The sequence below is a fragment of the Triticum urartu genome, chromosome 1A, assembly GCF_056163025.1.
Source record: "Triticum urartu cultivar PI428250 chromosome 1A, HENAU_Tu73, whole genome shotgun sequence".
NCBI classification, from domain to species: domain Eukaryota; kingdom Viridiplantae; phylum Streptophyta; class Magnoliopsida; order Poales; family Poaceae; genus Triticum; species Triticum urartu.
Genome location: NC_141873.1, coordinates 19,302,688 through 19,329,085, shown reverse-complemented (window position 1 = coordinate 19,329,085; position 26,398 = coordinate 19,302,688). Strand labels below are relative to the sequence as shown.

Sequence of the window (26,398 nt, the reverse complement as noted above, 5' to 3'; positions counted from 1 at the left end):
ATGCTTTGATGAGATGATCAAAGATTTTGGGTGTATACAAAGTTTATGAGAAACTGGTATTTCCAAAGAAGTGAGTGGGAGCACTATAGAATTTCTGATGAGTATATGTTTTAACATATTGTTGATCACAAATGACGTAGAATTTCTGGAAAGCATATAGGGTTATTTGGAAAGTGTTTTTCAATGGAAAGCCTGGATTAAGCTACTTGAGCATTGAGCATCAAGATCTATAAGGATAGATCAAAACGCTTAATAGTACTTTCAAATGAGCACATGCCTTGACGTGATCTTGAAGGTGTTCAAGATGGATCAGTCAAAGAAGGAGTTCTTGCCTGAGTTGTAAGGTATGAAGTTAAGACTTAAAGCTCGACCACGGCAGAATAGAGAGAAAGGACGAAGGTCGTCCCCTATGCTTAAGACATAGGCTCTACAGTATGCTATGCTGTGTACCGCACCTGAAGTGTGCCTTGCCATGAGTCAGTCAAGGGGTACCAGAGTGATCCAAGAATGGATCACAGGACAGCGGTCAAAGTTATCCTTAGTAACTAGTGTACTAAGGAAGTTTCTCGATTATGGAGGTGGTAAAAAGAGTTCGTCGTAAAGGGTTACGTCGATGCAAGCTTAACACCTATCCGGATAGCTCTGAGTAGAGATACCGGATGCATATAATGGGGCAACAATTTAGAATAGCTCCAAGTAGAACAGTTATTTGGATTAGCTCCAAATGGAACGTGGTAGCTACATCTAGGAGATGACATAGAGATTTGTAAAGCACACACGGATCTGAAAGGTTCAGACCCGTTGACTAAAACCTCTCTCACAAGCAACATGATCAAACCTAAAACTCATTGAGTGTTAATCACATAGTGATGTGAACTAGACTACTGACTCTAGTAAACTCTTGGGTGTTAGTCACATGGCGATGTGACCTGTGAGTGTTAATCACATGGCGATGTGAACTAGATTATTGACTCTAGTGCAAGTGGGAGACTGTTGGAAATATGCCCTAGAGGCAATAATAAATTGGTTATTATTATATTTCCTTGTTCATGATAATCGTTTATTATCCATGCTATAATTGTATTGATAGGAAACTCGGATACATGTGTGGATACATAGACAACACCATGTCCCTAGTAAGCCTCTAGTTGACTAGCTCGTTGATCAATAGATGGTTACAGTTTCCTAACCATGGACATTGGATGTCGTTGATAACGGGATCACATCATTAGGAGAATGATGTGATGGACAAGACCTAATCCTAAGCCTAGCACAAAGATCGTATGGTTCGTATGCTAAAGCTTTTCTAATGTCAAGTATCATTTCCTTAGACCATGAGATTGTGCAACTCCCGGATACCGTAGGAGTGCTTTGGGTGTATCAAACGTCACAACGTAACTGGGTGACTATAAAGGTGCATTACAGGTATCTCCGAAAGTGTCTGTTGGGTTGGCACGAATCGAGACTGGGATTTGTCACTCCGTGTAAGCGGAGAGGTATCTCTGGGCCCACTCGGTAGGACATCATCATATGCGCAATGTGACCAAAGAGTTGATCACGGGATGATGTGTTACGGAACGAGTAAAGAGACTTGCCGATAACGAGATTGAACTAGGTATTAGATACCGACGATCGAATCTCGGGCAAGTAACATACCGATAGACAAAGGGAATTGTATACGGGATTGATTAAGTCCTTGACATCGTGGTTCATCCGATGAGATCATCGTGGAACATGTGGGAGCCATCATGGGTATCCAGATCCCGCTGTTGGTTATTGACCGGAGAACGTCTCGGTCATGTCTGCATGTCTCCCGAACCCGTAGGGTCTACACACTTAAGGTTCGGTGACGCTAGGGTTATAGAGATATTAGTATGCGGTAACCCGAAAGTTGTTCGGAGTCCCGGATGAGATCCCGGACGTCACGAGGAGTTCCGGAATGGTCCGGAGGTAAAGAATTATATATAGGAAGTGCTATTTCGGCCATCGGGAAGTTGCTAGTCTCTCCATAAATAGATCTTGGTGACACGTAGAAAAATTTTGAATTTCTGCTACGTTCCCCAACAGTTCACCTACTCGACAAGATGTGGTCAAGGGCAGGGGTGGATGGGGAGGAGGGGGAGGAGGTGACGAGCTGAGTCCACCTGCTCGACAAGATATTTCCGTTGCGGCGTCGCCCTTCTCCACAAAGGAGGACGAGCTCGAGGGTGCCGACGCTAGCGCGGAAGTTGAGGGCGCCCTACCTCAACTTCTTCCAGGTGAAGGGCGCCGACGCCAGCGCTGCAGCACCTCATATCGGCGGATCCGGCTGCAACCGAGCTCAACGACGATGGATCCGAGCAAGCGGACAAGGCCCTCATTTGATCTACGCATGGCGGCTCAAGATGTCCTCGGGTAGGAGCAGGGCATGGCTGCTCAAGGCGTCCGCACCATGGAGGGATGGCGGCGGGTGGGCTTACGGCGCGGCGGCGGGAGCCGACAGCGGCGGCGTGGTCTGCTGCGAGGGCACGCGGTGGTTGCCTCCTCCCGGTCAGATCGGGGGCAGGGGATTGGGAGTTGGGGCTGATTGCTTGTTATTTTTAGACCTAGGGGGTGTATGTAATATTTTTGCTAACACACCTCCTTACAATCTGGTCCCACTTGTCAGAAAGTGATCAAACGAGCCAAATCACTCGATCAGTACTTTTTGCAAAGAGTTTAGTGAAATCACGGTGTTTTTTGCAACGGATTACCGACTTGGTGGTTTTCCGCAAACCTAGCCGCAAATGTGGTAGTTTTTTGCAATTGACTCATCGGTGTCGCGCGTTGTCGCGCCCATCCATTTTGACAACAAAATGGTAGGAATATACACAGATATTGGTCTATGTTTACTTTGTAAGTAATGGAAGAGATGAATTATCTGTTAGTAAAAGCAATTTGAAAAAGTTCAAAGGCTACCATTTGATGTCCTTAATTCGAAGATGCAAGGTCGTTGATGTGCTGAACACATTACATTGCTTTACCAAGGTGACTGCCTTTATAGATGATGCCACACTTTGTCACTATGACTACATGTCCCAAGCCCATAGTAGTACTATCAACTCCCCTTTTAAGAGTAGATATTACGGATTGACCGTGACTAATTTTTCACATAGAAAGGTTACTAAATAATTTGCGCCCGTATGAAAAGTTCAGATCGCTTCATATTTTCTTCGTTGTGTGAAGCAGAAAAAACAGGATGGGGAATGATATAAGAGATGAGGTGGAAACAAAGCAGACAAAAATAAACAGATGAGGAAAAGCTACCGACTTCACGTTTCAAGATCCTAACTGGTCTTTTTTTAAAGGAGGATGTACATCGGCCTCTGCATCTAGGCGATGCATGCAGTCATTTTATTAATTATTCGCAAAGTCATCACAAGATACTACATCAGTAAGCCTGAAAGCACCATCTTGGTAACACCAGTCCCTGCTCCTATTCCCGTGATGAAGGGGTGCCGAATGTCCGAGTCTAATATCAAACAGACATCGCACCGACACCTAACATCTAATGCCGGACTGGGTAACGCACCGGTCCGGCGCACTTACAGAAGGCACCACATGCGCACTCTGCAAGGGCCATCCCCTCCCCCCCCCCCCCCCCCCCCGTTTTGCACCGATCCATCTTCAGAATAAGTAGTGATGCATTGACCTTGCTAGGCCTACATAGTCAACGCCGCCACGGTGCCAAACAGTCCGACCGCCCTGCGCTCGTCCATCCAACCGCATCCGTCGTCGAGATCCAACTGCACCATGCCGCCAATATTCGGCATCATCGACGCGGTAGATATAACGCCGCTCCTCCTGCCAACCTTCACACCGTCACCGCTGCGGGAGCTACGCGGAGCCCACCACCCATAGCATCTCTCGCCCGAACATCTGAGCCTCCCAAGACGGCGCCTCCATGGAGCGTACAGCGCGTAGGACGTCGTCGCTGCCCAATCCAGACTGAATTTTGGACTTTCGTCCATGAGGAGTTCGGAGGTGGATAGGAGGGACCTCGGCTTTGCCTCCAGGGAGGGTAATGGTGTCGAGGGAGACCGCCGATGCCGGACCGGACCAGCCCACCAAACCTTCGTCTATTCCGGATCCGGCATCGAGCCACGAACCGAAACCCGCAGAGATGAAAGTGCCATGGGGCTCAACCCACTAAGAAGAAGGATTGAGAAGAACAGCTGCCGTAGATCTCCAGGCGCCGGATCCAACGATCTGACGTGGCTAGCGGCGAAGATCACCACCCTGCGCCAGCCGATAGCGTCCAAGCACCGGATCCAGCGGGATCCGGCCGGCCTGAACACGGCGGCGCCCGCGACCACCCGGTCTACACATCATGCAGCAATCACCTCACCGTCAACTCGCATCCGAGCCGCCGCCGCCGGACCGCGCTGCCGCCACCAAGATGCCCGCCTGCCGCGCCACCGGACCCTGTGCTAGCCCGACGCCTCCACGTGATCTGGTCGTCCCGCGCCGCCCGAGACGCTCGAAAGGGGAAGAAGCCCCGCCGCCGCCCTGCCATCCAGGCTTTGCCCGGCGTCGCTGCGGACGACGGCGAGGAGGAAAGGTGGGCGGGCCGGGTCGAGAAACAGGGGCTAGGGTTCCCCCCCGGGCGCCCACGAGGGCGACACGAGGGGGTGAGGGAGAGGGAGCCCCTTTGAGCCCCGAAGATCCTAACCTAAACCACGGCGCAAAGGCACCGGGATTCACCGGGTTGGCGACGTTCCGCGGGTTGGACGCAGAGTCGAATTTGCCAGGAAAGCGGGGGGCCGCAGCCCGCAGGCAACCACCCCGACGACCCACTTCAGGTCAAGCCACTGCTTACTCAGTCCAAGCAGGAAGCAACTACGAATCCCCAAATCTCTTGGCCTACAAAGCTCCGCTCCCGCCTGCCGTTCCTCTGCCTTCCCCACTCGCCAGTCCCCGCTCCCTGTTACCCAGGCTGTGACCAGATCGGGAGATTCTCAAGCCGCGAAGGCGGCTACAGTTGAAGCATCAGTGGTGGACGGCAGCACGACGGCCGGGAGGCAGACGGCGGACGGAGATTAGACCTGCAGAGTGTGTGTCGCGTGGTAAGCCTCCTCCAACTCCCATGGACGTTTTGCAGTGATACACGCTTATTTGTGATTTGGGTTAAGAACTGCTCAGTGATTATATACACACCAAATTATAGGCGGGTGGTAAAACCATTAGGGCATGTACATCAGTTTAGATACCCTTCGTCTATAGCAATCTCCCACGTCAGTTGTAGATAGCCTTAAAAACAGCCTGTACTAGCACCAAAAAAACAGGAAATATTGACGATAAAAAACACGGGGGTTAGGCAAAGGGAACTACTCGCTACAGATGCCTGAACGTACAACGGGAATTGGCTATCGATAGCTAGCGCCTTTTCTGGGCTATCGACCGCCTCCCGAACTGCAGACAGCCTCCTTCTCTCTCTTCCCTCTGTCTCTTCCACGTAGAAAAATATCCAACGTGGCAGGTCTTACAGACAGCTGAGTGGACGGCGTTGTACATGCCCTTAGAGGATAGGTTTAGAATTAACTTTTTTTTTATTTCTTATTAAGTACCATTGTGATATCTACTCCCTCCGTCCCAAAATTTTTGTCTTACATTTGTCTAGAGGAAGTATTTCTCTAGACTGGGAATTTTCGGGTCTTCCTTTAGTGGTTATCCTGTGATCTGATGGAGAGAGATCTGTGCTAATCTTATCATGGTTGTCCTTTTAATTTGCATATAAAATTTGATCAAAGTCAAATTTTGTAAAGTTTGACTAGCTTTATAGAAAAAAAATATATAGGCACTCACCATGTAAAATTAATATTATTAGAAGCGCCATGAAATTAATTTTCATCCCGTATAGCTTTAATATTGTAGATGTTGATATAAATTTGGTTAAACTTTGCGTAGTTGTGATGTAAAGTAATTGGAGCAATTGGAGAATGATTAAGGTTGTAAACTCATGATGAATAGTAAACCACTAGTAGAAAACAAGGAACTAGTCCGGGTTCAAGAGGGCCTTTAGTCCCGGTTCTGAAACCGGGACTAAAGGGTCGGGACTAAAGCCCAAAACCTTTAGTCCCGGTTCTCTTACGAACCGGGACTGAAGGGGCTCCACCTGGCCGCTGCGGGGTGCCCAGGCAGGAGGACCTTTACCAACCGGGACTAAAAGGCATCCACGCGTCAGCAGTTGGCAGGAGCCGGGGTTTCTGTTTTTTTTAGGGGGGGGGGGTTAGGGGGTTATGGAGGGTTAATTTAGGTGTTTCATATTGTGTTAGCTAGCTAATGGAGAGAAGTGTCCTCTCTTTCTTCGTGATTGGTCAACACTAGCTACTATACATATAGAGAGAACTCGACACGCTAGCTAGTAAGCAAATGAAGGAACCATTAATTATCGAACATCATCGTGAAACTATATATACAGAGAGAAGTGAGACATCTCTTTCTTCGAGAGATTGGTCGAACAACAAGTTTTCGTATATCTATCCGACGCTACTACATATATACAATATAACATGTCTTGCAATCCCTAACATCTAAAATCGGTTTTAATTTCCACATGATATTCTTCGGCTTTAGGTATGACGTGGTCAAGAAAGAATCCTGCCAATTCCTCTTGAATTGCTCGTATGCGATCATGTGTAGGAGTTCATCCTGCATCTGCCACATCTAATTTAAACAAGGGGTCAATACATATATATGGATGAAACTCAACACAAATGATGATAATAAAATAAAAGTGTGAATATTATTGTTTACGTACTTCATATTGTTTTTCAGAGTTGCCCCGCCGAGAGGCCGTCGCGTTGTAGATGAACTTGCAAACGTAGTATCCACAAAAATCATTCCCGGCCTCCTGCCACAAGCACTTTACGAGAAATAGAGTTCAATCAAACTGATAATCAAGCATGATAAATGGTATTGATGAAACTAGAATCAATGGGAGATGATCGGAACTAGCTAGTAGTACTTACTTTCAGGCGTGTAAATCGCAGCTCCCTCGGTAGTCCTGAAACAATTACGGTGAACTTTTTCCAAACTCTGCCACACTAAGAAAATAATTACTTGATATCAGGAAATGAACAAAGTTGCCGATATGGTGCGATAATGATCGATTGAACTTACTTCTGGAGCTTTTCAGTCATGTCCGCATAGTTCTGGTGATCTTTTTGTCTCGAGTCTAAGACAGTCACTAGTCCCCGGTCAAGCTTAATCTCTAGCAGAATAAACTGGAAGCTGCGCACGCAAGCATAACTCATCAATTACATTACCATAACCTCGAGTAAGGGAAACCGAATATGACAAGACAGTAACACTCACTTGAAGGTGTAAGGAAAGAGTATTTTCTCTTTGTTTTGATTTCGAAGCAACGATTGTAGCAAGTTATCCTCATTACCAGAGACTCTGTTTTTAACCGACCATTCATTTATGGTATTTGGGTTAATGAACCCAATGTCATAGATTTGTGCTTTTCTGCATTCGACGATCTTCAATCTGCATAATATAGTGAGATAATTATATATACATGCAATGAAAGAGCTGAGCTATATATATAGACCTAATTACATAAGTAATACTTACAGACAGTAGCAAGTCACGAGTTGTTTGTCGAGGGCCAATTGGTTGTATAACTGGAATAACTCCACAAATTCAACAGGCAACAACTCAGTTCCAACGAGATCGTGCTCCTCTTTAATTCTCAGTATCAAACAATTCTTCCCAGACTCACTGCAGGTTTTCATGTACCATTCATGTAATCTTCGCATCATCGTTGTTAGAGGAGGAGGATCAGGTTTGACGAGAGGCTTCCCGTGCTGGTATCTGAAGCTGTCCACCTCCATTATTTCAAACTCTACATCATCGCTCAGGTAATCAGCAAGATTGGTACCGGGCACTAGCCTGGGATGATTAGCGACGATATCGCTAGACACCTTGAGTAGGGGGCACGATTGGTTCGCTTGTTCGCCGAGCTGGGGAATTGTTTTCCCACTTCTTCGTTGTGCTAATCTTGCATCACTGGAAGTACTTTCCAACCGCTTCGCTTCCTTATATGTCCTTTCAATAATGCGCTCATAGTTGGATTGTGGCGGAGGCGGCGGTGGTCTCCTATGGGCATATAGAGTGCGCTTCACTTTCACCTAATCTAACGTTTCCTTCGGAGGTGGAGGTTTCCATGCAAAATGGTCCCTCACTTGGGCACGACAGATGTCCTTGTTTTCCTTGTCGGTCCTCTCATATGGTAACTTTTCCGGAGCCTTGAGACATGGACTGTATTTGAATTGCTTCCCGCCTCTGCTTGTACTGCTAGCCGCCGGAGCGGCGGCGTTTCTCTTCCGCCGTTGCTGACGCGGCGGAGTCCGCTGACATGCCGGAGGAGGCGGAGGAGGAGCCGGCGTGCCCTCACACATCGGAGGAGGCGGAGGAGGAGCCGGAGTGCCCTCACACATCGGAGGAGGCGGAGTGCTCGTCGGAGGAGGCGGAGGAGCCGTAGTGCCCTGACTCGCCGGAGGAGGAGGCGTCCAGTTTGGAATCTTGATGTACTCCTTCCTCCATAGATAGGTACTCCTCAAAGCATAAACCAGATGATTCTCCCCTTCGCCTGTAGGGTGATCAAGCTCCGGCTCCTCAAATCCCTCCATTATTTCATCCACCGTCAAAACAGCATAGCCATGTGGAATCGAACAACAGTGAAAAGTTCCGTCAGCTTTAGGAGGTGCAACAGAGCCGACAGCCGCCTTCAAAGTGAGGTTCTGGCATTTCGTCATTAGCTCGCAATGTTGAGCCTCCGTGATAGTATCCACGGGGTAGCGAGGAGCCGTGAAATCAGGCCGAACGAGCTCCATGGAAGCCACGCTGCTTCTCCGCTGAGATGGTGGGGTAGCTTCTCGGGTAGGATATTCGTGCCGCTGAGATGGTTGGCCGGCAGCTGCAAGTTCCTCTAGCTTTGCTATTCTTGCATTGAGCTTCTGCATTGAGCTCATCTCCGTGGCCGGGAAACCCAACCACCCATGGAACGGAGCCTGGTGTGCATCGTGTTCGTCCAGGGTGCTCAGGATTCCCGAGGGCCTCAGTCAGCTCGTCCTTCTCTTTGTCAGGAATGAACGTCCCTTCCTACGCGGCCTTGATATATTTCTGAAGCTTCTTGATGGATATTGCAAGTTGCTCGTCCGTCCAACGACACTCCCCTGTTTCTGGGTCCAAAATTCCCCCAACCCCGAAGAACCAAGTCCTTGACTGATCTGGCCAGTTCAATGTCGCTGGTTGGAACCCTTTAGCAAGCAGGTCTTGCTCGGCTTTGTCTTTTTAATTTTCAGGTTTTGCAGCGATACACGCTTATTGTGATTTGGGTTAAGAACTGCACAGTGATTATATATACACCAAATTATAGGCAGGCGGTAAAACCATTAGAGGATAGGTTTATAATTAACTTTTTTTGATTTCTTATTAAGTACCATTGTGATATCTATTTCTCTACAGTGGGAATTTTCGGGTCTTCCTTTAGTGGTTATCCTGTGATCTGATGGACAGAGATCTGGCCCAATCTGCATATAAAATTTGGTCGAAGTCAAACTTTGTAAAGTTTGACGAGCTTTGTAGAAAAAAATTAGACATTCACAATGTAAAATCAATATTATTAGATGCACCATGAAATTAATTTTCATCCCATATAGCTTTAATATTGTAGATGTTGATATAAATTTGATAACCTTTGCATAGTTTGACTTCAAACAAACCTTGTATGCCGAGTAAAAAGAAACAGAGGGAGTAATTGGAGAATGATTAAGGTTGTAAACTCATGATGAATAGTAAACATCATTGAAACGATGCAATTTTTTTATATTGTAGACTGTAGTTGTGATGTAATGTTCTAGCATGCCTCATATCAACCGCGATTTCAGTTTTTGCGCATCAAGTTACAACTGTGTATACTCTGTGTTGTGCCCACTGGTTCTGTGGAGAAGAATAATTCTGTTGGCTGTATCACCATTTTGGTTTTCAGTGAAATGAAAGCTGGGAGCCATGCTCCTTTCTATCCAGGTCGTACATGTTATGGGCAGAAGATAATTAAGCTCAGTTAATTAAACTTGGCTAAACCTTTTAACACTAAGCAACAATATAGTGGTGTTTACTGTTTAGCACCCTTTATAAATGCAATATGGCACGTTTTGTCCATTATGCCACATTTTGTCCAAGCTGAAACTGATATAACTTGTTTTGTGTTGGTGTTTTTTCAGAAGCAAATGGCAGAGGCTATACTGCTCGCTGTTTCGAAGATTGGGGCGGTCATTTTGAATGAAGCTGTCTTCGCTGTCATAGACAAGCCATCGAGGAAGGTTGATAATCTAAAGGAATTGCCGGCAAAGATCAAAAGAATCAATACAGAACTGAATACGATGAATGATGTGATTCAACACTTGGGTACAACACAACTCAGCAACAAGGTCATCAATGGTTGGATTGGAAACGTGAGGAAGCTGGCCTACCATGTTGAGGATGTTATTGACAAGTACTCGTATGAGGCTCTTAAGCTCAAGGATGAAGGCTTCCTAGATCGGTACATCTTCAGAGGTTCACGCCATATCAAGGTCTTCAGTAAAATTGCCGAGGAAGTTGTAGAGCTAGAGGAGGAGATTAGGCATGTCAAAGGACTGCGGGATTATTGGAGTGATGCAGTCCAACCTGCTAAAAATGGGCATGCAGAGATTGATAGGCACCGATCTGGAGGCTGCTTCCCGGAACGTGTTAGTGACAAGGATCTTGTGGGAATTGATGAAAACAGAAGCAAATTGACCGAATGGCTGACCACCAATGAGAACGAAAGCACAGTGATTACAGTTTCTGGTATGGGAGGCTTGGGTAAAACAACCCTTGTGAAAAATGTGTATGATCGGGAGAAAACCAACTTCCCTGATGCGCATGCTTGGATTGTGGTGTCACAGGCATATGATGTAGTGGATTTACTGAAGACATTGCTCACTAAGATACACGACACACAAGAGTCACCTCCGCCGTCACCTCTCAGGGCGGGCGCCAAACCTGATGTTTATGAGTTAACAGGGGCGATAAAGAAGATATTGCAAGATAGGAAGTGCTTGATCGTGCTTGATGATGTGTGGGATAAAGAGGCATATTCTCAGATGTTCACTGCATTTCGGGATCTCCAAGGATGCCGTGTTATGATCACAACACGGAAGGAAGATGTTGCGGCTCTTGCCCCACCGAGGCGTCGTCTAGTACTGCAACCACTGGGAAGCGTCGAGTCATTCAAGTTATTCTGCTCCAGGGCTTTCCACAACAGCCTGGACCACAATTGCCCTCCAGAGCTTCATGCGGTAGCTACTGCTATAGTTGGGCGGTGTCGTGGCCTACCATTGGCCATTGTGTCGTCTGGCAGCCTATTATCGAGGAAGCAACCGGCAGAGCATGCCTGGAATGATGTGTACAACCATCTCCGAAGCGAGCTGCGGGGGGATAACCATGTCCAAGCTATACTTAATCTGAGCTACCATGACTTGCCTGGTGATCTCAGGAACTGCTTCCTATACTGTAGCTTGTTCCGTGAAGACTATGCAATGTCATGGGAGAACCTTGTGCGGTTGTGGGTTGCTGAAGGATTTGCAAAGAAGAAAGATAACAGCACACCGGAGGAAGTGGCTGAGTGGAATCTCATGGAACTCATTGGCCGGAATATGTTGGAAGTTCTGGAGAGAGATGAGCTCTTCGGGGTTAGTACATGTAAGATGCATGACCTTGTTCGTGACCTGGCTCTTGCTGTTGCTAAAGAGGAGAGGTTTGGCTCCGCGAGTGATCAGAACGAAGTGAAGGACATGGATAAAGAAGTTCGCCGATTCTCAACATGTGGTGAGAGATAATATGGCAGCTGCTCCAGAAGTGGAATTTCCACGACTCAGGACCGTGATATCACTCTCAGCGGCTTTGTCCTCTACCAACATGATTTCCTCAGTTTTGTCTGGATCCAACTACCTTACAGTTCTCGAGCTTCAAGACTCTGCAATAGTCCAAGTGCCAGAATCCATCGGGAATCTGTTCAATCTTCGCTACATTGGCTTAAGGCGCACCAAAGTTCAGTCACTGCATCGGGATACTATTGAAAAACTCTCAAACCTTGAGACGTTGGATGTCAAGCAAACAAGAGTAGAAAAGCTACCACCAGGTATTGTAAAGGTTGAGAGGCTACGACACCTTTTAGCTGACAAGTTTGCTGACGAGAAGCAGGTGGAGTTCCGGTACTTTGTCGGAGTGGAAGCGCCGAAAAAGCTTTCCAACTTTAAAGAATTGCAAACTCTTGAGACCGTCCATGCCAGCAAGGACTTGCCACTACAACTGAAAGAAATGAAAGAGGTGCGGACTGTTTGGATTGATAACATCAATGGATCTAATTGTGATGACCTTTTCAAGACCCTCTCAGATAGGCCCCAACTTTCCAGCTTACTTCTCTCTGCATGTGATGTCAAGGAGACAATTTCTTTCCAAGCCCTCAAGCCAGTGTCCAAAAATTTCCACAGACTAATCATTAGAGGTGGCTGGGCCGATGGGACACTCAATTGTCCAATATTTCAGGGTCATGGGAAGAATCTCAAGTATCTTGCGCTAAGTTGGTGCGATCTTGGGAGTGAAGACCCCCTGGAGTTACTTGCAACTCATCTGCCAGCTCTCACTTACCTCACTCTAAACAAGGTGAGATGTGCAGGTGCGTTGGTTCTTTCTGCAGGGTGCTTCCCTCAGCTTAAGACACTCGTCTTGAAGAACATGCTTGATGTCAAGAAACTGGACATTTTAGAGGGCGCCATTCCATACATTGATGGGATCTACATCATGTCACTCTCGGAGCTGAGTACGGTCCCTTGTGGCATCGAATCCCTTGGATCTCTCAAGAAGCTCTGGATGCTGTACCTGCACAAGGGCTTCAAGGATGACTGGGATCACAAGGAGATGCACAACAGGATGAAGCATGTTCTAGAGCTCCGTGCCTAGTTATGCTCTTTTCGTGTCCCCCCGTTGTCTTCTGCTGCTGGAGGTCTGTACTTTGTTGTAATCCTTAATTTTTCTTTCATGCTGCTCTAGACTCTTTTGGGTAGTGCTAATAGGTTTTTGCCCCGTAGTGGGTGCTCGAGAGCAGCGCTCAGCAGCGGGTTTCCTATTAGTGCCCAAACTTGCTATCTTCATTTCCATTCCCTCTATTGTTGTATTGTAAATTTGTAATGAACTGGTTATTTTGATCAATTAATGAAACGGGCTTAGCCCGGTTGGCAAAAATATCAGCAACGCCCTTTGGTAATTAAAACTCATATTAATTTCTTATACATTGTAAGTGTGCACGCTTCTAATTATTTGTAATGAGTCATATGGTACTGTGATGGTATCAACAGCTCTTAATTTCTTTGTAGCTGCATCTTATCATTCATTGTTTGTTGTTTCTGTAATAACTCCTGAAACACAGCAATCCCTTGCTGCCAGGAACTAAAATGATTGAGTTTGTGATGTTTCATACTCCCTCCATTCCAAAATACTTGTCGTGGTTTTAGTTCAAATCCACGACAAGTATTTTGGAACGAAGGGAGTAGTCTGTATGTACTCTGCCATCTCTCTGTTTCCTAGATACTGCAATGCATTACTCACTACAAGAAATTAGCCATGAAGAATTTTGCCACCAAGTGTTGGCTGCGGCGTCTTCAGCCGGGTAGCATTGCAGCACCTGTAGCGGTGGTTGTGGCAGTGGTGCTGAGTCGGAGCAACTGACGGAGGCGGAGTTAGTACTGTCAAACACCTTATTATGTACGTGACAAGGCTACCGCACCCATATCTTGTGTGCCGTATCTTGCTATGCATATCTTGGTAGTTTGGTTAGGTAGTTAGCTAGAGCTTATCTTCTCTTTGTAATCTTATCTCTATCTAGCTTCTTCTCCAAGATATAATCTCAACTGTATGCGCTATCAGGGAGGTGCGCCCCTGCCTATAAACACGTACGGCGTCCCCTCGAGTTGAGGTACGACGCTTTCCGCCAGCGCACATGGTATCAGAGCCCTTTTCTTCCACAACGTCTAAACCCTAAAACTCCATCCAGTGCAAACCATGTCGTCCTCCTCCGGTGCCTCCCAGACTAGCCTCAATGGCCAAGTCATGGAGAGGCTCTCCCGCACCAACTACGTCCTCTGGCGCGCGCAGATCACGCCGCAGCTGAGGGGCGCGGGCGTCTTCGGCTTCGTCGACGGCGCTACACTGGAGCCGGCCAGGATCCTCCCCACCAAGGACAAAGATGGGAAGGAATCGACTGTGCCGAACCCTCTCCATGCCATATGGGTGCGAGAGGACCAGCAGGTGCTCGGATACCTGCTGAACAACCTCACCAAGGAGGTGCTCGTGCAGGTGACCGCGATCACCACAGCGCGCGAGCTCTGGACGGCACTGTCGGGGATGCTCTCCTCGCAGTCGCTCGGTCGCGTCAACAACATCAGAACCTCTCTGGTGAACGCGCAAAAGGGCAACAAGACCGTCGCCACCTACTTCGCCGAGATGCGCGGCTTCGCCGATGAGCTGGCCGCCGCCGGGAAGCCTCTCCAGGACGATGAACTCGTCTCCTACATCCTCCACGGCCTCGACATGGATTACCAGCCACTCGTCTCCGTCCTCGACGCCCGAACCTCCCCGGTATCCCTCGATGAGCTCTTTTCAACGCTTAGTAACTTTGATCAGAGGGTGGCACAGTACCAGGGATCAGGCGGCTTCAAGTCGTCCGCTAACGCAGCAGTGCGTGGGCGCAGTGGCTACTCTCGTCATCGCGGCCCGCCTCGCTCCAAGGGCAAGCAAGGGAGTGGCGGCAGCAGCGGCGGGTCCAACTCCCGTGGACGGACCAACTCCACCAACACCAGGGGCCGCCGCGGTGGGTCTTCCAGATCACGCCCGGACGCGGTACGCTGCCAGATCTGCGGCAAGCCGGGCCACACGGCAAGAGATTGCTGGTACCGGTTTGATGAGGACGAGGCTTCCTCTGAAGATGAAGAAAAGATCGCTGCTGCTGCTGACGGCTCATACGGTGTAGATACCAACTGGTATCTTGACAGCGGAGCGACAAATCATCTCACTGGCGAACTAGAGAAGGTCACGCTTGAGGAGAGGTATCATGGCAAGGACCAGATCCACACCGCAAGCGGTGCAGGTATGAGGATACGTCACATTGGTCATTCCGTTTTTCGTACCCCACGTAAACAGTTTCATCTTAGGAAAATCTTGCATGTTCCTAGCACCGACAAGAATCTTCTATCTGTCCATCGTATCACCCTTGACAATCATGTTTATATTGAGTTTCACCCCTTCTTCTTTTTGATCAAGGATCAGGTCACGAGGAAAACTCTCTATCGAGGTAGATGCGTTCGGGGCCTCTATCCGTTGATTCCGGAGCTTCGAAGATACAATAAACAAGCTTGTGGTGCTATCAAGCTTTCAGCCACACGATGGCACGACCGTTTAGGGCATGCGTCATTTTCCTTAGTTGATCATTTACTTAAAAAGAATAAGCTCCCGTTTGTTGGTGAGCGCAATGTTGAAACCATTTGTGACTCTTGTCAGAGAGCAAAAAGTCATCAACTTCCTTATCCTGTGTCCACCAGTGTTTCTACTCAACCTTTGCAGTTGATTTTTTCTGATGTGTGGGGTCCTGCCCCAAGCTCCGTTGGTAGACATACATACTATGTTAGCTTTGTTGATGACTATAGCAAGTTTTCCTGGCTTTACCTTCTTAAAAAAAGGTCAGATGTGTTCCAAGTCTTTCAAAATTTTCAGGCGCTTCTTGAACGCCAATTTGACAGAAAAATTCTTGCTATCCAGTCAGACTAGGGAGGAGAATACGAAAAGTTGAACTCCTTCTTCCAAACACTAGGAATTTCTCATCATGTGTCATGTCCTCACGCTCACCAACAAAATGGGTCGGCAGAACATAAGCATAGGCACATTGTTGAGGTTGGTCTTGCTCTCTTGGCCGGAGCTTCGATGCCCTTAAAATTCTGGGATGAAGCGTTCCTTACTGCCGTTCACATCATCAACATGCTACCTAGTCGAGTTATCAACAATGAAACTCCCATAGAACGTCTTCTCCACACAAAACCAGATTATAAATCTCTTCGTGTGTTTGGATGTGCCTGCTGGCCGAATCTTTGCCCTTACAACAATCGCAAGCTTATGTTTCGCTCCAAACAGTGTGCGTTTCTTGGGTATAGTGCTCAGCACAAAGGTGTCAAGTGCTTGGACATCTCTACTGGTCGTGTCTACATCTCTAGAGATGTCGTTTTTGATGAAACAAAGTTTCCTTTTGCTGATCTCCATCCTAACGCCGGTGCCTTACTTCGCAAAGAAATCCTTCTTCTTCCACCTCACCTCTCTCGTTATGATCATGGGGGGCACGATAATAATGGTAATGATCATTTGTTGACTAACCCTCATAACCATCTGCATGAGTTCTGTGATGCTCCAGGAGATTGTAGTGGTGAAGAAAATGAAGAAAACAGCGAAGAAAATGAAGAAAACAGTGCAATGCACTGTCCATATCGCATGTGTCACGGTGGAGGGAGCAGATCCGCCTCAGGATCTGGCGCGCCAGTTGCGGCAGGCGAATCCGTCTCGGGATCCAACGTGGCAGCAGCGGCAGGTGGATCCGCCTCGGGTCCTGGCGCGACAGCGACCGGCTCCGCGCGGGCCACGCGGCCAGATGTGGCTGGTGGTAGCGGCTCCACCAGCCCACGCCAATCAGAAACTGCCACGCGCTCTTCTCCCATTGGCCCGGTCGGCTCGCGTTTCGGCAACCAGCCGACTGTTTACAAGCGGCGCGACGCAGGGCGATCGACTAGCGTGGGCCCGGCTGCTGCAGGCGCAGATCTCTGCCAGCCCGTGACCGCTGGTCGGGTGGGATCTTCTGCGCCAGATTCGTCTTCAACGCCTCAGCCTCGAGCCACAGAAGATCACCCAGCTGCAGAACCTGCCAAAGTTGCTAGCGCAGGCGGATCTGCCTCGGATCTGGTGCAGGAGGATTCCGCCGGATCTTTTGTGGCACAGAACGATCCTGTTCCATCACAGCGCCGCACACGATTGCAGTCAGGGGTAACTAAGCCAGTCAATTACAAGCACATAACAAAATATGGTATGATCTGTTCTACAGGTGAACTAGGTGAGCCCAACACACTTGAGGAGGCTCTTGGTGATGAGAAGTGGAGAAAGGCAATGCATGAGGAATATGTGGCACTACAGAAAAATAAAACGTGGCATTTAGTTCCTCCAAGGAAAGGTAAAAATCTCATTGATTGCAAATGGGTTTTTAGGATTAAAAGAAAGTCTGATGGAACAGTTGATCGCTACAAAGCAAGGCTAGTTGCTAAAGGTTTCAAACAAAGATATGGCATAGATTATGAGGACACCTTTAGTCCAGTTGTAAAAGCTGCAACCATTCGCCTTGTCCTATCTATTGCTGTTTCCAGGGGATGGAGTCTTCGACAGTTAGACGTTCAGAACGCGTTTCTTCATGGTGTTCTGGAAGAGGAGGTTTACATGAAACAACCTCCTGGGTTTGAAAACAAACATGCACCCTCTCATGTATGCAGGCTTGATAAAGCATTGTATGGACTGAAGCAGGCCCCTAGAGCATGGTATTCTCGTCTTAGCAAGAAGATGCAAATGCTTGGATTTGTTCCTTCAAAGTCTGACACTTCATTGTTTATTTACAATAAGTCCAATACATCAATATTTGTTCTTATATATGTTGATGATATTATTGTTACAAGTTCATCTGATGAGGCAATAACAGGACTATTGAAGGACTTAAGTACTGAGTTTGCTCTAAAGGATCTTGGGGACTTGCACTACTTCCTAGGGATTGAAGTAAAGAAGCACAAGGATGGACTTCATCTCTCCCAGGAAAAGTATGCAAATGATTTGGTAAGAAAAGCTGGGTTGCAAGGCTGTAAACCTGCCACTACTCCTTTGTCTAGTACAGAAAAGCTATCTCTTACAGAAGAGAAACCCCTGAGCTCAGAAGACAGCACAAGATACAGAAGCCTAGTGGGTGCGCTTCAATATTTAACTCTCACACGGCCTGATATTTCCTTTGCTGTCAACAAGGTGTGTCAATTCCTTCATGCACCAACAACAGTTCATTTGACTGCTGCAAAACGTATAGTCAGATATGTGAAAGATACTATGAGCATTGGCCTTAATTTTAGCAAGTCATCTTCCACTCTTGTTAGTGCATTCTCTGACTCAGATTGGGCAGGATGTTTGAATGATAGACGCTCCACTGGTGGTTTTGCAGTGTTTCTTGGATCTAATCTAATATCCTGGTGTGCTAGAAAACAAGCTACTGTTTCCAGGTCTAGCACAGAGGTAGAGTATAAGGCACTAGCTAATGCTACTGCAGAAATCATATGGGTGCAATCCATTCTTAAGGAACTTGGTGTGAGAACTACTCAAGTTCCATGTCTGTGGTGTGACAATTTGGATGCAACTTATCTCTCAGCAAATCCAGTTTTTCATGCAAGAACAAAGCATATTGAAATAGATTTTCATTTTGTCAGAGAAAGAGTTGCTAATAAACTCTTAGACATCCGGTTCATACATTCCAAGGACCAAATTGCAGATGGGTTTACCAAAGCCTTGCCCATACGAAGCTTTGAGAACTTCAAGTATAATCTCAACTTGATGAAGTTGTGATTAAGGGAGGGTGTCAAACACCTTATTATGTACGTGAAAAGGCTACCGCACCCATATCTTGTGTGCCGTATCTTGCTATGCATATCTTGGTAGTTTGGTTAGGTAGTTAGCTAGAGCTTATCTTCTCTTTGTAATCTTATCTCTATCTAGCTTCTTCTCCAAGATGTAATCTCAACTGTATGCGCTATCAGGGAGGTGCGCCCCTGCCTATAAACACGTACGGCGTCCCCTCGAGTTGAGGTACGACGCTTTCCGCCAGCGCACAAGTACTTCGGAGGCTTCAGGATCGAAGGAAGAGGAGAAGCTGAAACCACGGTGCTGAATAAGAGAACCACGGCGATTAGTTTCAACGTGAGTGACTCTGTTACTTTCATGATTGAGATGGAATATCTCCTGCCTGATTTGGTTGGTTTTCTACCAAATTTGGTTTACTCCTATTAACAAGAGATGTTAGAAACTAGCACTATGATTCATTCCTTTAATCTGGTCTGCTGCAACCACTTTCTGTCGGAGATGGTATGATCAGTTTACCTCAGATGGAAACAGTAAATATTCTGTTTGATTTGGTACATATATTCATGAGATTCAACTTGATGGTTCAAATTTACAGATCATAGACCCTCCTGGTCTCAGATGGAGAAGCAATTTTGAGAGGTACACTCTGCTTCTGCTCTGTTATTATGTGTTCTTGTCTGTCTGAAATTGTTCCCAGTTCCATTTGATGCATTTAAAATTCAGTTTACGGCAAGAAGTAAGCAGAGACTCGGCCGGGGGAACAGGGGGCTGTTGCTCGAGACGAATTCCTGGAAATCTGTATGAGGAAAATACACTAAAAAGGTGGTACAGTTTAAGAGAAATTATCGATCCTGAAAAGGAAAGTTAATGCACCTTCTGTGAGACAGTATACGGTGCTATATGGAGTCAGAGTAATTTTCCAGCCGATCAGAAATTAACGGAGCAGAAACTTTCGGTTTCAGTGAGAAACGTAATCTGCAATAGTAGTGGACAGCATAAAAAGTAGTGTGGGAACTAGATTGATTCGGCACACGGAGCGGTGGTTGTGGTATAATACGTTTTAGAGACTTGTATATGGTCAGTCTAAAATGTCCTATATTGATGAACAGAGGGAGTATCATTTACAGTCACCTGTAATATACTGATATCATACCCACATATTTGATGCTTTCATATTATTGGTGGCTCCGGAGCTTTCTTGCAGTTGCGGTGGGGCAGCGTTGCGGTGCACGGAGCGGTGGTTGTGGTGGTGGTGCTGAGTCGGAGCAACTGGCTGGGGCGGAGTCAATACTTCTGAGGCTTCAGGATCGAAGGGAGAGGAGAAGCTGCAACCATGCCACCGAATCAGAGAACCTTTGCATCCAATTAGTTCATGGTGAGTGGCTGTATTACCTTTCGTGTTTGAGATGGACCTCTTGAATATCTCCTGCCTGATTTGGTTGGCTTTGTACCAAATTTGGTTTGCAGGCAGGGTTGTTACGTCTAGGGCTTCAGAAATTCGGTCATGTTTTGTGTTAATTCAACCAGTGTACTAGGTTCTGAGTACTTGGTTCTATGAATGTAGCTTGTTCTGTGTGATAGTGGATTAGCATGTTCTTGATAGGATTAGTCATCTAACATTTAGTTGTGATAAATAGCTTATGTGTATATTGTACAGGTACCCCTTTGTTGTTTTGTTTTGTATTTTTGTTACCAATTTGGTTCACTTTCTGAATATGCCTATGCCTCTTTTAATGTTTTTGAAAGAAGTCCACATAACCCCCTGAGATTTCACGGAACGACTCTACATAACCCCCTGAACTTTAAAACCGGGTATTCCACCCCCTAAATTTTACAATACCATTCAAAACACCCCCTGGAAGCTTTGGAGGTGGTTTTGTGTTTTGTCCACGTGTTGGCCTACAGCGAGCATGCTTCTCCTAGAGCGCATCGCTGGCCAAAGGGCCGAGCAAAACCGTGCTTCCTCGCGGTTGGAATGCCCACCTCCATTATCTCATGCTGTAACTCCCTCTCGCTCCCTTTCCATCCCCGTCGCTTGTGTCCAACCACTTAGCCCGTGGCCACGCACCACCGAGAGCATGGCGCCATAGCCGCCCTGGCTTTGTCGTTTGTTGGGTCCAACTCCGGAGACGCCTTCGTCTTGCTGTCGTCCATGAATATGAAGAACTCGCGGAGCTCTTGCCACGCCAAATTCCGGCGAGGCCATTGCACTAACGTCTACCTTGGCGCAACCATGCATGCCAGGAACCTGCACACATATTTGCGGCGGCGGGTCCAAACCCTCATTCCGCCTGCTATGCGCCAGTGACATGAACCACTCCAACTAGTGCTCGTCCTGCCGCCATCAAAAGAATCCAAAATAGGAGCACCAACAGCCGTCAGGCACTAGTGGGTGGTGTGCCGCGAGCAGGCACTGCCGCCGGATGTGGAGACAAAGCTCTACTCAATGGGTCCATGATCGACATGTACGCGCCTCAGGACAGCAGCTGCACCCGCCGGGCTGCTTCGGCAATGCGGTCATCCGCACATCGACGGTGGCCACCGTCGGAGAAGTGATTTCCAGCCCAATCGGCTACACGCAACCATCAGCCAGGGAACGAATACGCTACTTCCATTGACTCGTTGACCTGATGAACAGGCCGACGAGCAGCATCTCCGCGCACCCTTTTAGCTGGATGGGCATGTCACTCAGCTACGCCGACTTCAGGTGCGGCGCGCCCTCGTTCATGGGGCCGGCACATTGTACATATGAATCCACGGGGCAAGGACAAAGTCGTCGAGCTCGCGCCATCGGTAGGGCCAGAGACATGCCGGATGTCCTGAAGGTGTCGGTCTGCCTCGAGGCTTAGAGTGCGTATGAATAGCAGCTGGACGCATGCCAACGTGTGCATGCATGCATTGTTTGAGCTTCCATGCTTAAACTGCCTCCAGGCTTCAACTGTTTCCGTGCTGCCATATTTCGTTGTTTGATTTTTCTCCTTTGGCAGTTTCTGTGTAGTCTATTTTCAACCGTGTGGCAAAACCACCTGCTGAAACCACTTATAACAGAGTGAGGGGGTGATGTGACTGGTTTTGTAAACATCAGGGGGCCAAATACCCGGTTTTGTTGTTTAGGGGGTTAAGTGTCCGATTTGTGAAACTTTGGGGGGTTATGTGGACTTCTTTCAATGTTTTTCAGTGCCAGCCTTCCTGCACCTTTGATTCATCAAACGAAAGGTGGAAGATCCGAAGCCAAAGGTAGAATAGGGGAAGGTAAAAGCAGGCCCATAAAAATTGGTTGGCTCAGGCATCTTGCGCCATTCTGAAGATGGAAACAGATAGAGCTGCTGAAGTGAACTGAACTAGTTACACATGCGCATATGACTATAGATTGATAGTGCAGTTTGGGAAAAAAGGCAGATACTGCTGTTATGGATCCTGTCTGCAAAAAACTGATAGATCTCTACAAAGTTGTTTCAAAATCATTTGAAAGTATATAGACAAGGTAAACAGCAAGCATGATCTGAATTTCCCAGATGTTACTATTTTGTAAAGCTACCTCTAATACAAATGTGTGTTTTACCATTGTGCAAATTACTTATCACTATTTATGCACATGTAGTTCACCATTTCAGCACTTCAGTTTTGATTCCTGCTTTAACCATGTGATTTTTTGGGTGTTATCAAGTGCATTATATCTAAACCCACAAGAGTACCGAGCTGCACAATAGCTACTGAGAACTGCTCCAATGTGTGATTTGGTACATTCATTCATGAGATTGAACTTGATGGTCCAAATCTACAAAACAGGCTCTCTGGTCTCAGATGGTGGGTCCAGGAGGTGAAGCAATTTTGAGAGGTACACTCTGCTCTGTTACAATGTGTTTTGTTGAAAACATGTCATTATGTGTTGTTGTCCACATCATCCTTGTCTAACTGAAACCGTTCCCAGTTCATTGAATCAAGTTGCCTGACCTACCTATCATGCACATAACTGTAGTTTGTGTGTCCTGTGACAAGAAATATTGTCAATAACCAGCAGTAGCAGTAGATGATGATGATACAAATCTTGCAACAAGAAACATGGCCGACAAAAACAAGAACACGGGTAAAGAAAAATGTGGACAGCGGATATAATTTTGTTTGAGGAAGCAGAGGATATGAAAGCTGCTAATTAGTCACATCCATGTTTCATTTGCGTATAATCCCTTGCCGGGGAGGTTTCACAAGAGGAAGCAGAGGATATGAAAACTCCTTTTCAATTTTTTTTTGCCTCTGATCCCAAGTAATAACTCGAATTAAGTGTCAGCCGAATTAACCGGTTTGATACCACACAGTGCAAACTCAATCATACATTTGATGCTTGTTGCCATCAGTGGTTTCTGAGCTTCCTAGCAATTGTGGCCCAACCGAAGATAAGTATGAAGGGCCACATATCCAAGAGCGTTAGGACAACCATCATCGCTGCCAACCATTTTAATGCACGAAATAGTCCCATCCGTAGGCATAATGGCCGTGCAAGAATAACCAACTTTAGTAAATATTCAGAACTTCTAAATAGCATCACGAGAGGACTGAGCATACAGATCGCAATCCCAGTAGGATTAGCAACCGGAGCTAGCACCATATACACGCCCAGTGCAAAAGCAGTAGCCAAGCATGTGAGCGAACTTGACATGAAGAAAACAGATGCCCCATAGTTCATTTGGCGAGTCACCAAGTTAACCAAAGGAGATCCAGTGAACATGAGACCAATAGTAGCTATTGAGGAGCAAATAAAAGCTAATGCGTTCGCCATCATGAATGCATCAAACGTATACCTTCCAGCAAGTGTTGGTGTGCCTCTATTAGTTTGATTATCCGCTATGAAACCTCCAGGAACAGCAAAAGTTGCACCAAATGACATAGTTGCTATTAAAACTGAACCAATGCCTAGCATTTGACTTGCCTCTTTCATCTTCTCTGCTTCTTTGACCTCATCATCTGCTTTTAACCTGCGACTATACTCTTCTATAAACTGATCGAAGCGAACACAACTATACTCAGCGCCAACCAAGTAGAGTGCGTCGTATACCATGCGGTCACTATTCTGAAAAAACAAACAAAAATATGAGTACCATAAGGAGACACTAGCAATTACTTATTTTGTTGCATTTGAAGGGGGCCAAGGCTTCAACATTAATAAGGGCAAGAATATATTACCCAAATGTGATTTGCTCCAAGGCGAAACAAGCTTCTGGATAAGTCAAGAGGAGTCTGCTTATTGTTGTTTGCTAAACTTAGGTCCACTTCCATATTACCACATAGAGAACAAAAAATACGAAGCATCCCAGACTGGACTGCAAAATGCAGTGCAGTGTTCCCATCATCCTCTCGCATGTTCAAAATCCAATTCAAAGATGGGGCTTGACAAACAAAGGACACTATGTCGAGTCTTCTTTTCTCAACGGCAACATGAAAGAATGTCCGTCCTTGAGCATTGCGCAAGCCAGCACTGTTAGGAAACTTCTCAAGTATAACCTTTAGGACATTTTTGGCACCTACAGAGGCAGCGACATGTATGGGAAATGATCCATTGTTGTCTGCTTGATACACTGGTGCTGGGTTAGCTTCTAATAATTTTCTGAATCTATCAGAACGCTGGAAAACTGATGCAAAGTGAAGAGGCGTGCTTCCATCTTTGTCCCCATGAGTGGTAAGGCTATTATTCCAGTTCAACAGATCCTCTGTGATCCCTGCAAATGTGATATTTTGTGTGACAATCCAAGGTAAGTGAAGCAACATGACGAGCATTAGATTATCGACAAGAAAAGAATTTGAAAAATTCACTTCTTTTCAGATGAGGTTACGGCCAGGTTCCATTAACAACTGGTGTCATATATCCCCTTAATTAGGCTATGTTGAACAAACTTCATACATAATATAGTGTCACTTCTATTTTACCTCGATACCAAAAGTATCAGGATATATTATACGATTCCTCACATAAGGTATAATAAACATGCGCTCATAAAACAAAAATGTATACTACTCTCTCTGTTCCATAATATTGTGAAAAGTCAAACCTCACAAACTTTGACCAAATTTATGGAGAAAAACATTTACATCCAGAGTGCCAAACTTATGTCATTAGATTCATTATAAGATGTACTTCTATAATTTATATGTTTGGTATTGTGGACTTAAATAATTATCTCTAACACTTGGCAAAGTTTGTCTTTAAAAAAAATGCACTATGTAATGAAACAGGGAGTGTATTGGTAGGCAGCTAATGGATTTTAAGCTTGAAATACTTTATGTATCTATATTCCATTGGTAATTTGGAGTACAGAACTCTGTAAATATAAAATAAATACCTCTGGCTCGAATACTCGCAGCATGTAGCGCATTTTGCCCATCTGGCCCGAAATAAGAGAGATTTCCATTGCTCTTGTCATGTAAGGTCTGTGCGATAGTAGATCTTCGCAGTGAAATTGCAAGGTACAATGGGGAAATGCCTTCTTTAGGATAATTGGCCAAGTCGGGATCAGACTTCAATAGACGCTCCACAATATCCTCATTTCCAATGCGGACAGCATCATGCAAGGCCGTCTCCTGAAGCACATTCTCTTTCCTCAGGAGCTCATGCAACCTCTTGCAACTTTCAGCAAGTTGTACTAGACAAGAGACCATCTTGCAACTTTCAGGAGCTCTGGCGGCATAATGCAAGGGTGTGTCACCCTTTTTAGTCACTGCAAATAGGAGGTCTTGGTCCCTCTTGAAGATGATGATTGCGCACTTCAAGAATTTCTTGCTGTCCCCGTTGCTCGCAACCGCATGTAGTGCGTTGTCTCCCTTGGCAGTGATGCCCTTGAGAAGTAGAGCAGCCATGGGTGAAGCAGGCTCATCAACGACATTTTCTATGTCTACAGAAGGTTGCTGCACCGTCAATCTTCCTGTGGTGCTTCTGCTGCTTGCAGGGTATCCCACTAGCAAGTCAAGAAATACCTGAGTAGGCTGGATCATTGGTGCTGCTTTTTGATCTTCCTTGCTGAAAAGATAATTCAGTGCCGTCCAGGAGCCAAAGGACGCCGATGCCAGCAACAGGGGATTTATAGGCACCGGCTTCCTTTCCCGGCCAGCGGCAGGAGGGAAATCATTGCTGCCGGACGGCATAATCTCCAACTGCTGCGCATCCCAAAGGCCAACCGCCAGAGTATTTGACGAGCTCTCTTCAACATTGCCGGTGCTCGACGCCATTGCCAACATCGGGTCAGCCCTCTCTGCTTATGCATGGGTCTAGCTAGTTATTTTGTGCTCTACTTCTGTCCGGGTACACCCTTATTAAGTATACAATCCTCCAAGAAATGCAGCCATGCCTACTCCTTTAGTTAAAGACGTAGTGAGTGGTATGCTGAAGACTAATGTCTCCTCCGTTTGTCTTGTTTCTTGGTGGTGAGCTGCTCGCTCTTAATTCTTAAATCGGAGCACATGGCTGTCAATTGTCTGCTCTTGTGTTTTTAGTACTCGTCGACCGATGAAGTGGACATAATCTATCTTCCCAATGACTTGAGATGCGTAAGAGCACATGACTGACGCTACGCTCAAAGTAGTATGACTTGAGGGCCTCCAGTGCGCTTTCTTCTCTACGGTCAAACAATATCTTGAGGGCTGCGATTATTTCCTTGTTTATCTG

General features: G+C 46.5%; 4 protein-coding genes across 4 annotated transcripts; 3 read left to right on the top strand and 1 right to left on the bottom strand.

The window, feature by feature from the left end:
• The first annotated feature begins 10,256 nt into the window (after positions 1–10,256).
• On the top strand, positions 10,257–11,888 carry LOC147988510 (disease resistance protein RPM1-like). The gene has a single exon (XM_087542216.1). The coding sequence runs from the start codon at positions 10,257–10,259 to the stop codon at positions 11,886–11,888; it is 1,632 nt and encodes a 543-aa protein (XP_087398342.1).
• A 1-nt stretch (position 11,889) lies between these two features.
• On the top strand, positions 11,890–13,263 carry LOC147988509 (putative disease resistance protein RXW24L). The gene has a single exon (XM_087542170.1). The coding sequence runs from the start codon at positions 11,890–11,892 to the stop codon at positions 13,009–13,011; it is 1,122 nt and encodes a 373-aa protein (XP_087398296.1). The 3' UTR covers positions 13,012–13,263.
• An 846-nt stretch (positions 13,264–14,109) lies between these two features.
• Positions 14,110–21,593, top strand: LOC147988508 (uncharacterized). The gene is made up of 3 exons (XM_087535013.1): positions 14,110–15,193; positions 16,505–18,359; positions 21,383–21,593. Exons 1-3 carry the CDS (start codon positions 14,110–14,112, stop codon positions 21,591–21,593), a joined length of 3,150 nt encoding a protein of 1,049 aa, XP_087391139.1.
• Positions 21,594–23,095: 1,502 nt separating this feature from the next.
• On the bottom strand, positions 23,096–25,980 carry LOC125532566 (uncharacterized). Its single transcript, XM_087535009.1, has 3 exons — positions 25,080–25,980; positions 23,926–24,458; positions 23,096–23,812 (listed from the first exon to the last, which is right to left on the bottom strand). Exons 1-3 carry the CDS (start codon positions 25,969–25,971, stop codon positions 23,096–23,098), a joined length of 2,142 nt encoding a protein of 713 aa, XP_087391135.1. The 5' UTR covers positions 25,972–25,980.
• Between the last annotated feature and the right edge of the window lie 418 nt (positions 25,981–26,398).